Below are 12,460 nucleotides of genomic sequence, written 5' to 3'. Positions count from 1 at the left end.
TTCCCTAACAATTTCATCTTCCTTTGAGTTCCTGTGTATTTAATTTCTATTCTAATTAACACTCTCTAACTTATGTATTGTTAGTCCATTTTGCATTGCTATAAAGGAATATCTGAGACTGGGTAATTTATAAAGAAAAGAGGTTTATTTTGGCTCACTATTCTGCAGACTGTACAATAAGCATGGTGCCAGCATCTGCCTCTGGTGAGACCTTAGGAAGCTTTCACTTATGTCAGAAGGGGAAGGGGAAACAGGTGTGTCACATGGTGAGAGAGGAAGCAAGAGAGAGGGGAGGAGGTTCCAGGCTCTTTTTTGTTTGTTTGTTTTCTGAGATGGAGTCTTGCTCTATTGCCTAGGCTGGAGTGCAGTGGCCTGATCTCGGCTCACTGCAACCTCCACCTCCCAGGTTCAAGCAATTCTCATGCCTCAGCCTCCCAAGTAGCTAGGATTACAGGCATGCGCCACCACGCCTGGCTAATTTTTTTGTATTTTTAGTAGAGATGGGGTTTCTCCATGTTGGTTAGGCTGGTCTCGAACTCCCAACCTCAGGTGATTTACCTACCTCGGCCTTCCAAAGTGCTGGGATTACAGACGTGAGTCACCGTGCCTGGCCTGCCCAGGCTCTTTTTAACAACCAGCTCTCCTGTGAGCGAATAGAGCAGGAACTCACTCATTACTAGAGGACAACACCAAGCAATTCATGAGTTGTGCCCTCATGACCCAGACACCTCCCACTAGGCTCCACCTCTAACATTGAAGGTCACATTTCAGATTTGGAGGAGACAAACATCCAAAGAATATTATGTGGTTATAGAAATACATCCTGAAGCTATGTTTCCTGTCTCCTTGGCAGGGATTAACCTAGAAAGTCACTCACCAAGTTGGGGTAAAGTGGGTGGAGCAGCTGTGGCAATGCATGAAAAGTAACACCCATAAGAAATCCCTATACTGCTCTGTGCTGAGCTCACAGTAGGCAATTAACAAGCACCAGCTGAATGGAAGAGGGGCACTTACTCCGTGGGCCTCTCCGGACTGTCATACTCAGAAGGTGGGTCTTGGGCTCCTCCTGCACAGGCTCCTGCCGGTTGCCACGGTGAGACTTTTCGGACACCATTTCCTTGGGGACAGCAGTTGGTGGCTGGAGGAAGAAAGTCAGAGGTTCAGAGACTCCCAGGACTTTATTTGAGTCTGTTCTTCTCTTGGGAAGATGGGTCACCAGTGAGGGGACAGGCCTTAGTACTATTCACATCTGGATAACCACAGTCCCTGTCACCTGACTCACTGTGGGTACCCACCAGGGAAGAGGTGCCAACCCAGACTTTCTCTAGAAATGCTTTTGTGAAATTATCAAGGCATCCCCAAATAACATGATTATTTTCACTTTTTCTAGGTAAAATGTGTAGAGTTCTGCAGGAATTTGGAGGAAAGAGAAACAGGAAAATCAGTTTGTTCCCAACTTCAAATAGTTTGCAAACAGCAGCTAAAGTGTCACTGGGTAATTCAGGGGCAAATATTTAGTCCACCCTTTGGGCACCCCCAAGAATAGCCTCTGGTTCCTTCCCCAAACTCTCAGTGAAGGAAAGCAAGGAAGCAGAATTTGCAATAACACCTTTGAGGACAGATAGACTAAAGCTTGCCTCCAAACTCAGATTGACTGTGGGACTTTGGGCAAGTTATTTAACTTCCTTGTACACTGCTTTCTTATCTGTAAAAGAAAAATATAATAAAAAGAGCCCATTTGTTGAGATGCTACAATGTATGAGTCATTGTAGAAAGCACAGAGATTCTGACGTAAATAGATGGCCTGGGATGGAACTTATTAAAAAAAAAAAAGTCCCCATGTGATTCTGATACTGGAGTGCAACTACATTTCTTGCAATGCTCCCAACCTATAAAGTTCCAAGCCTGGCCCATAAATTGCTCAGCATTTCAGAGCTGTTATATTCCCTTCTCCATCCTTGCCCCTTTCTCCTCTTCAGTCTAAGCTCCGTGGCAGCCTTGGCACTGGTCACCCACTGCTTACTGTGCCTGTGACTGTAGAGCTAAGGGCTTGAACCCTTTTCATCTACTGCCTCCCTGGCCCCTGGCCCTGGGGTGCAGAGCTGCAGACTGACCCCACAGGAAGGGGTTAAAGCTTTGGGGCTGTGTCTGGCTGTGGGTCTCCTCAGTCCCCAGGAGGGGCCAGAGAGCTAGCCCATGTGGCAGGCAGTAGTACCTCCCCAACCACCTGGACCCTCCCTTGAAAGGCTGAAAGTGACTCCTCTGCCCAGATTGCCCCGAGGAGTGTGCTGAGCAAGAGGGGAGCTAGGAGGGAGGTTTCTTCTGTCTCCCTGTGACCTCCTCATCTCTCCTGGCCACCCATCTCTGCAGCCCCTTCACGTGACTGCTGGCTCAAAATGGCGCTTCCCTCCCCTCCCTCCCCTGCTGGCATCTCGATTGTTCCAAGCAGAGCTCCCATCCACAATAGCTGCTTCCCTGCCTCCCTTCTCAGAGCACAACTTCTTACCAAGGACTTACCTTGAAAAGATTTACCCTGCACGGATGCTCTCAGCCTAGGAGGGGGACTCCTGCGGAGAGGTGGGGGAGGATCTGCCAGCAGGCTCGGGAGAAACGAGTTAGCTTCTGCCTCAAAGACGGAATTTGGGCTTGGAGTTGGAAAAAGAGGGAGTTTCCCAAGATTTGTAATCGTGTACTGCCATCTACTGCCCATCATAGTCCATGGCCTTCAATGAAGCACTAAAACAGGCTCCTTCCATCTTTTCTAGACTCCTCTCTCAGGAGATGGGAGAAAACTTAGAGTAAAAATGCTCTAAGTATGGACCCCCGCCTTATTGTGAGGCTCATCTATAAGTCTCTGAATCAGGCTCCTGCACCCTGGACCACCCATCTGCATCCCCGCCTCACAGTCCCCCAGAGCAGGCCAAAAGTTGGTACCAAAAGAAGGAAGGCTGCCCTTGTGGATTCTGTATGGCCCTGGGGACGCAGGCGGGTTGTTGATCAATGACACAATACGCAGACACGGTTTCTTGTCACTTCTTACCTGTTTCTTTCTTGGCTGTCTTCGAACCTTTGAGTTCTTATTCTGTCTTCCCATGTCTGCATCCTCATCATTTTCAATGAACTCCTTTGTGAAAATGCAAAAGGGAGAGAATCTTAAGACAGGAAGAGAGGTATGACTTTTAGGTATTAAAATTAAAACCCCCATCTTGACCCTGGGCTGCTATCCAGTAATGCTGAGTGTGAGTGGGGGGACAGTTAACAATCTGTGCGGCTATCGTCATCCACTCTTCTCAACATAGACATGTTTTCGAAAAGTCCTATCCATACTGGACCATCATACACGAGATGATGTTGGATCTTCTATTGTTCCAGGTCCTCATTCATGCATACAGCATTTGTTGAGCATTTACTATGTTCCATGCTCTTGGGACACAGAATTGAAAGCCACATGCTGTCTGCTCTTAAAAGTCACAATCTTAAGAAAGGCGACTAACAAGTGAATCTGCTAGGACAGACAGAGAACCACAGCCCAAGACAGATATCAGAATCATATTAGGGATTTCACAGGTTAAGTTTTTCTGCTTTCCAGCCTTACCAGCAGGAAAAGGATAATAATGATACATGTTACATCATCACAAATGCTTCAAGTTAAAGGAAATTTTGGCAGATTTTTTTGAAAAGGAAAACAATTCTTTAACAGCGCAAACTTCATTTCCTCTTTCCACCTTACACTTTCTAATATTTTAGTCATAAAATGTTAGACCTGAAAGTTCTAAAATCTACAAGCTCTAAAGTTTTTTAGTCCTAGAGTTTTATAAACTGGGGCACAAATGCCCCAGTTTGCAACTGGGGCACAAGTTGCAAGATAAACAGAACCTCTCTGGGGTACACCAAACTTACTAGAATTTTTTTTTCCTAAAATTGGGATTTTTTTTTTTTATACTGAAACAAATTTGGAACACAAAGTATGAATTTTAAAGATATATAATTTCAAAGAAATATCATGCAGGTTTCTGGGCCAGACCTCAATTACTCCCGACTCCCCTTGGCCACTGGGGTTAGGGAAGACATGAACCGCAATAACAGAGGAGGGAAATGAGGTCGAACGAGAGAATAGCCTTGGTTTGGGCCTTTCCTTCGTGTATGTGACCTGATCTCTGACTTGTCCTCTGAGCTGCATCCTCACTCTGGACTCCTTCTTTGGGCCTGACTAATAGGGAGTGTTCTTAGTTCAGGGGATTCGCCAACTTAGATTACAAGAAGATAATTATACTGAGGTGTGCAAGCATGGCTTTTCATTCAATTCTAAGTTTTTACTGACTTAGAATGGACATGTGAGAAACCTACGTAATGTTTTGCTTTTCCGTGATGTTTTCATCCTCTATTCTAACCATCCAGTAGGACTTCAAATAAGATAGAATGTAAGTTCCATGAGGGCACAAGTTTTGTTTACTGCTGTATTTCCAGGGACTACAGGCACAAGACATATTTGGTTATATGAATGAATAAGCAAATATAAATTTATGTGGGTTTGTCGGTACTTGATCTTGCTTAAAGTTGTTTTGTTTTTTTGTTTTTTTTTTGAGATGGAGTCTTACTCTGTCGCCCGGGCTGGAGTGCAGTGGCGTGATCTCGGCTCACCGCAACCTCCGCCTCCCAGGTCAAAGTGATTCTCCTGCCTCAGCCTCCTGAGTAGCTGGGATTACAGGCATGCCCCACCATGCCTGATTAATTTTGTATTTTTAGTAGAGATGGGGTTTCTCCATGTTGGTCAGGCTGGTCTCGAACTCCCAACCTCAGGTGATCCACCTGCTTCGGCCTCCCAAAGTGCTGGGATTACAGGCGTGAGCCACCATGCCCAGCCATCTTGCTTAAAGTTAATCTGCATGGTTTCATAATGAGTTTCCTCAGGCTTTTTGGAGCACTGCATTGGACAGCACATATCATCTCCATTTCTGTCTTTGTTGTCTCAAGCCAGTGAGCCCTAGAAACGAGAGAGAAGTAAGGATTGAGAGGAATTCTCTCTCTTTTGTTGGATGGTCTGCAGTCTCCAAATTAGACAGCCTCCCTTCTCTGGTGTGGGCAGTGCTTTAATGAGTTTTTACATACAATGAGTCAGAAATTGCAGGACTGCAGGACAGAGGCTTGTATTAGCAGGTGTCTACAATTGTTACCTTCATTCTGAATGTCTTTAGAAATCAGCGTGCTTCAGGCAGAGCTAGGCCCAATAATAGGTAGTAACTTAGAGCTGCTGTGTGTCAGTTCATAGAACAGTGACAAAACAGCTTTAGAGCATTCAGGTAGAGGTAAGACCTTGGAATGTCAGCAGGACTGCATTTCCTTCAACATCCACCTCCCCTTCTCCACCATGTATCTGATATAGCACCCTCAGGGTGCATTTAGTAGGTGTGTGTTAAATTAAACTAAATGTGGCTTGAGGATACCTCTGTACTTTGAGTTCTTACATAACAAACTGCAATCCTAGTAAACTAACTGAAAGCCTAATTTAGGAGTATGCTTCTGTAGCAGGTAGCTGAGTCTCAGCCAATCACAGCAGCTGAGCGTCAATCAATCACAGGTGGCCTACTGATCAGACCGTGTTTAAATAAGGCAACACTGAGCTGTAACTAATCAAGCTGTTTCTGTACTCCACTTCCATCTTCAGTCCATAGATGCTGTTTGCCCACAGAGCAGAGCAGAGCTCTCTGAATCTCTTCAGGTTCTGAGGGCTATCCAATTCACAAATCGTTCTTTGTACCATTAGACTCTGTTGAATCTAATTCATGTAAAGCTTTTCTTTTAACATGTGCAATAGATGCTGGTTGGCCTAACTTCCTCATTCACAAACACATGTAACATAAGCGTGCACACACAAACATATCCCTAGAGGACATCAAAGTGGCCACTTACCTCTGTAATTATTTTTACTTTTTCTTCCCTGGGATTCATTTTGGCTGGGATGGGGCCCTGACAAAGAACAATGAAGAAGTCAGGCATTTTGAAATCAATGAAATATTGCTTCTCTTACTATGGATATATAAGAGGCTGGCCGTGATGGTAAGTGAAGTGTTTGAGCTGGGTCGACTTTCCATTCACCAGGAACCCCAGCAGACCCCAGGGTTGGTGGAGATAAGTGCCAGAGGAAAGGAAGGATGCCAGGTCTCCCTGTCCCCGGGAGCCTGCCTTTACTGTGCCCTTAGAGTTGGATGGCACTGGTTGGAATCCAGCTCCAGAAGGACCATTTTACAGCTCCTCTCCGCTACTGCCCCTCTGCACTCTCTGCCCTTGACCTTGGCCCTTATTTCACTAAATAAAAAGACAAGACCAGAGAGGGCTTCTACATCCCCTTCCCCTCCCACCACATTGAGCCACCGCCACCTCCTCTGCTTCCACTTGCTACTATGAACCCCCATGTTCCCATGGGGCCCCTCCTTCAACAGTGCACTGGGCCCCATCATTCCTCCTCCTCCAGGCCCTTGATCCTGACAATTCTTCACTTTCACCTGGATTTTCTTCCTGCTCTATTGGCTCATTGCTACCAGTGGAAAAAATGCTGTAATTTTTCCTTTCCTTTAAAAAAAGGCCCCCGTACCCCACCCTTTTTTTTTTTTTTTTTTGAGACGGAGTCTCACTCTGTCGCCTAGGCTGGAGTACAGTGGCATGACCTCGGCTCACTGCAACCTCCGCCTCCCAGGTTCAAGCAATTCTCCTGCATCAGCCTCCTGAGTAGCTGGGATTACAGGCACATGCCACCACGCCTGGCTAATTTTTGTGTTTTTAGTAGAGACAGGGTTTCACCATGTTGGTCAAGTGGGTCTCGAACTCCTGACCTCGTGATCCGCCTGCCTGAGCCTCACAAAGTGCTGGGATTACAGGCGTGAGCCACCGCGCCCGGCCAAAAAAAGCCCTCTCTTAACTCTACTTCTCTTTCTAGCTGTTGCTCAATTTTTCAACAACTACAGAAAAATCCCTCAAAACATTCCCTCTCTTTTCAGTTTATTTTTTTATTTTTTTTTATTTTTTGGGGTCTAGCATGCTCTGCAGCTGCTCTTGCCAATGATTCATCTCCAGTGACCCCTGCATTGCCATGTCCAGTGATCAGTTCTTGGCCCTCATTTTACTTGACTTGGTCAGAGGCATTTAAAACATTTTCTAAGTTTTTAATTTTTGTGGGTACATAGTAGGTGTATATATTTATGGGGTACATGAGATATTTTGGTACAGGCATGCAAAGCTTAATAATCACATCACAGAAAATTGGGTATCTATCCCCTCAAGCATTTATCCTTTGTGTTACAAACAATCCATCTATACTCTTTTAGTTATTTTTAAATGTGCAATTAAATTATTATTAACTATAGTCCTTTCATTATGTTATCAAATACTAGGTCTTATTCATTCTTTCTATTTTTTTTTTGTATCCATTAAACAACCTCCCCCGACCCCTGACTACATTTCCCAGCCTCTGGTAACCATCCTTCTCTTCTCTATCTCCATGAGTTCAATTATTTTGATTTTTAGGTCCCACACATAAGTGAGAACATGCCATGTTTGTCATTTGCATGTTCTCACTTACTTGTGGGTGAAATAAGCCAGGCATGGAAGGGTCAGAAACATTTAGTGATGAAAGTGACCCATCCGTTTCTTTTGAGATACTTTCTTCAGTTGGCTCCTGGGACAAGTTCTTTCTTGGTTTTCCTCTTACCCACTGACTGCTCCTTCTCAAACTCCTTTGCTGGTTTCTCCCCATCTCTCAGACCACCAAAGATTGGAATGCTCTGGGGCTTAGCTCTGCCTGTTTTCATTCCTCTGGCCATCTCACCATGTGTCTTGGCTTTAAATACCATCTGCATGCTGATACTTCCCAAATTTACATCCTGGGTCCAGACATCTCCCTAGAACTCCAGACTCAAGTATCTGCTTGATGGACACCTTCACTTGGCTTGACATACCTCAAATAAAGTTCTTTGCTTTTACTCCTGAGCCTGCTTTGTACTGCAGTTTTCCTGTTGTAATAAACAGAAATCCATTTTGCTCAGGCCAGAAACATTGCAGTCGTTCTTAACTCCTTTCTCAGTCTCACATGACACACCACACTGAATCTATCAGAAATCCTGCCAGTTTTGGCTTCAAATTATATTCAGGATCTAATCACTTCTAAACATTTCCACTATTATCACCATGGTCAAACACCATCTTCTCTCTTGAAATTTACTGCAAGAAACTCCTAATTTCTCAGCTTCCCACATTGCTGGGCTACCATATTCTCTGCATTGAAGCCAGAGCAAATTGATGAAAATTTGAGTGACATAATCACATTGCTTCACTCAAAATCCTCCAATGATTTCCCTTTGTCAACAGAGTAAAACCCAAAGTTTTTTCCAAGGCCTACAAGCCCTGTGTGATTTGCACTTGAATCCTCTTGCCTCAGGACCTTTGCAGCCGCGGTTCCTGCTACCTAGTTCTCCTTTTCCCCAATATATCTGCATGGCTCTTGCTTTTTCACTTTCTTCAGGTCTCTGCTGAAATTTTATTATCAGAGAGCTCTTCTCTGACCATTCGTAATACAATGATCTCCTCCCAACACCCTCCTGGAATTCCCTAACTACCTTACAATGATTTTTTCACAGTACTTATCACCACTCAACATACATACTTACTTGTTAATGTCAGCCCATATCCATTAGAATATAGCTGCAAGAGGGCAGAAACATTATTTTGTTTATTGTTTACCCCCAGAGACTAGGATTATGGGACATCATGGACATTCAATATATACTTGTCGAATGAATGACTAAGTCACTGACTTATTGGCTATGGTTCCATAGCCACATTCTGGGACTATTTAAAGCTCCACTGTTTTTCCTAGGCTGCTATGAGAATTAAATGAGAAAACACATGGAGAAAAAACAGGCATATGGCTGACAAATCATAAGCCCTTTCTAATGTCCATGGAACCCAAATCTTAACTGGCACTTGGTCAGGTCATTTAAGCAGCTCATCTGAGCTCAAGGTTTCACTGACCCTACGGGGGAATTAGCATGTTAAAGGGAAATAAAGAATCTGAAATTCTATTGTCTTCTCTACAAACCTCATCACAGGGTACAAAAAATAGAGGAAGGAAAATGTAAAAGCAGCTAAGAAAATAGAGAGGCAAGAAGATAACCTAGAGTGAATGAGGGGGCAGATAATAAAGATGAAATGCAAAAGTACACGAGAGCTCTCTAATGAACAACTCTGGTCATTGCAAACTGGAAAAAAAAAACCTGTGAAATATTTTAGTAACTAAAAGAAGTTCTCTATAAGTTAAAAAATGCTTTATATGAAAGAAAAAAATAGTAGAAAATGAAAAATGTAATGGGATTTTCTTTTTTCCTCATTCTTTCCTGATCATTTCCTTTAAATGAGTTTCTAAGGAAATCAAATGATGCCAAAATTTATTTTTTATGTGAACACTGCTGCTAAGAAAAGATAAATCAATACTGCCTGGTTTTAATATGCAGTTTGCCATCATCTTATGCATTGGTACTTGTTGATATATTCCTATTGGCAACATCAAAATAGCTATAATTTACTGCACACTTATTTTGTGCTAACTCTAGACATATGTTCTCTTTAGTCCTCACAATAACATGTCTAGCTTAGTAGTATGTGCCCCAATTTGCATATGAGTAAACTGAGGCTCTGACAGTTTGCATGATTTTCCCAAAGTTATAATTATTAAACGTCACATTCAGAACTTGATCCCAAGACTTTGTGACTCCCAAGTCCTCCCTCACTCCACTCTACCCCTCCATCTCACCATTTATTCTTGCTTTTGCAATGGCATCAATAATTATTCTATGCTTTCCAGAATAGCCCACTATTCTGGAAATATTTACAGTTGAAAGCTGTGAAGCATTGCACTGGTGAGAAAAGGCTTAGGCTACATTAAGCCAGTGACTTATTTTACTCAGTGCAGAAAACCAGACATATTTTTTCAAGGAAAGTACTGACACCTTCATCTGAATAAATGGACTATTCCTAAGAGTCATCAGTGGATCAGAGCCATACCTGGAGGTTGAGATACAATGCGTCTCAACTCCATATTGGTTGCTTAAAAAATCATACAATATATATGCCTTACTCCAGGATGGCAAAAACATGGGTTTATAGGAAGAGTGGTCCACATATTTCTTTGCCAAGGAATATGTGGACCTGAGTTCCAACTTCAGCTTTATTTATTAGCTGTGTGATCCTAGAACAATGCCCTCCCTTCTCTGAGACACATTTTTTTTTTTTTGTCTGCAACATTGCAATCATACTTCCTACCTTGAAGGATGATTAATTTATAAAGGCTAAATGATGAAATGTGTGTAGTAAAATGCCTAGCACAGACTGGGCTCTCAATATTGGTAGGTTTTGTTACTAAGAAAAAGTGATTTTGGGGAGGGAAAGTGGAAAAAAGGAATGAGGAGGGAAAAGAGCTTGGGGGATAGAAGAGGAGTCATGAGAAAGACCTTAGGTGATGTTCAAGCCCACCCACCTTCAGCTCCAATCTTCAACCCCCAGTTACCGTAACTCATGTTTCATGTCTCCCTCCCTTCAGCTAGGCCCAGGGCAGTTGCCTTGCTGTTTCCATTTATGGTGCTTCTGAAACCTCCTGCACTTCTACCCATGAGTATTTTCTTCCTCACACCCTGAGAACATTTTTCTGTTCCATCCTGGAGCTTGGACACCTGGGGAGGTGCCACATACATTCTTTTGGAGTACATTATCTTATTCTACAAGTTATTCCAGCTGCAGTTTCCCTTAGCATAAGGTTAGTGACAAATAGCTTTATAGAATCATTTAATCAGCTCAATATAATATACACTGGCCTTGAAGAGTACATATGAGTACCATATTTGAGCTGTGTTATGTGATATATGACCAGTGCATTTACATGATGTGCTAAGTGCTGGAAGCTCCTCCCTGGATGTCATCCCACTGTGCTCTCAGTGTTTTTATAAATCTCTTATGGCACTTAGCTCATTGTACTCTTATCGTGTGTTTATAGGTCTGTTTTCCCTGCAAACTCTGAGCTTCTGACCTAGACTAATTTATGTTTGCACACTCTAAACTTAAGTTCATTGCCTGGTGCATTGTTGATGCTCCATAAATGTTTGAATGAATGACTCTATAAGTGAGCTCTAGGATATATATATATATATATATATATATATATATATATGTATATATATATATATATGTATATATATATAGAGAGAGAGAGAGAGAGAGAGAGATTTCATGCTGGTGCTGAATTTATTTGCAGAAAAGGTTATGTGAAAATTCAGTAGCAAACATATTTCTTATTTGACTTTATTAGCTTTTCATAGCACCTCTTTGCAATGAAGGGAAACAAACAATCAGCTTAAGTTGTAGCCAGTACATTTTCTTGAAGTCTTTGGAAAGCACAGCAACTCTCAGCACTGTGGTTAGTAGCCCTTTCTCTGTCTAATACCAAGAAAAGTGTATTTTGCAGTAAGTAGTGCTTCTCCCCTTAAGCCAGTTTGAACTAAAAGGCCCATAAATGCAACACACAGCTAATGTTTCACAGAGCTTTCGTCAGAGAACATTTTCACTCAGGACTTGTGATGAACTAACTGGACTTACATTTCCTGCAAACCAGATACCAGATAGCAGCTCAAATCAAAGCTGCTAAGTAATGGTCTATGTTCCCATTTCAGAAAGTAAAAATATAAATAACGATGAGAGCCCCTAAATTTACAATTCATTAAATCCAGTCTCACGGTATCCTGGAGAGGCTGAACTTCAAGCCGGGTAACTGAAAACAGGAAATCATTGTTGCAGCCCAAAGTCCGGTTAGGGACTGATTTACCTTAAGAAACTTTACAAAAGGCACTTTGCAGATTCTACATTCTAGGATGGAAGTGGAGAGAGACGGTGCTGTTGAATCTTTTAAAAGGGTCCAGAGGGAAAGGCTGAGTGTTGGAGATGCCCCTGGGCTCCTCCCTGGGAAGCTGCAGCCATGTCTTGGAGCAAAAACACCAGCTTAGCAACCCGTTCCTAAGGAAGGTCACTCGGTGCCTTTTTTTTTTTTTTCCTTTAAAGTGACAGGCTACTTCCAGTAGTGGAGTACAAGCATGCTGGGTAAGCAGAGATGCACAGCCTGCAGGAGAAGGACAGAGAGAAATCAACATGAGCAGCACTGGAAATTAGGTCAAGCCTTAAGAGCCGCCCCTCCCTCATGTCATCTAGTCGTCTTGCATTTCCAATGAAGAACAGGCTCAGAGGTGGGGCGATTTAGAATCTTAAAATGTCATCATTACATGGTGAAGCTGTCTAACGTGGCAGCCCAAAAGCTCTGTGGAGGTGCTGCAGGGTACCAACAAATGTTGCACTTGAGTGTTTTCCAGTTAAAAGTGGAAGATTGAATGCCCAAGTTTAATCTTTGCCTATTCTGTGAATCCCACTG

The 12,460-nt window shown here is 43.0% G+C and overlaps 1 protein-coding gene across 7 annotated transcripts in view; it reads right to left on the bottom strand.

The window, feature by feature from the left end:
• CC2D2A (coiled-coil and C2 domain containing 2A) overlaps positions 1-12,056 on the bottom strand; it is a 184,876-nt gene extending 172,820 nt beyond the window's left edge. For 4 of the 7 annotated variants that reach the window (XM_063663536.1, XM_063663537.1, XM_063663532.1 and 1 more), the window contains exons 1-4: positions 11,864-12,039; positions 5,911-5,967; positions 3,041-3,124; positions 1,015-1,138 (exon numbers count right to left, since the gene is read on the bottom strand). In XM_063663536.1, the coding sequence (XP_063519606.1) occupies positions 1,015-1,138; positions 3,041-3,124; positions 5,911-5,949 (247 nt within the window). In that variant the 5' untranslated portion in view covers positions 5,950-5,967; positions 11,864-12,039. Of the gene's footprint in view, positions 1-1,014; positions 1,139-3,040; positions 3,125-5,910; positions 5,968-8,660; positions 8,695-11,863 lie in introns of all 7 variants that reach the window. The other 3 variants (XM_063663535.1, XM_063663533.1, XM_054485970.2) reach the window with 3 other exon arrangements.
• Positions 12,057-12,460: the final 404 nt, after the last annotated feature.

This window comes from Pongo pygmaeus, chromosome 3 (genome assembly GCF_028885625.2).
Source record: "Pongo pygmaeus isolate AG05252 chromosome 3, NHGRI_mPonPyg2-v2.0_pri, whole genome shotgun sequence".
In the NCBI taxonomy this organism is placed as follows: Eukaryota; Metazoa; Chordata; class Mammalia; order Primates; family Hominidae; genus Pongo; species Pongo pygmaeus.
The sequence above is the reverse complement of the archived record's forward strand: the minus strand, read 5'-3'. Positions and strand labels throughout refer to the sequence as shown.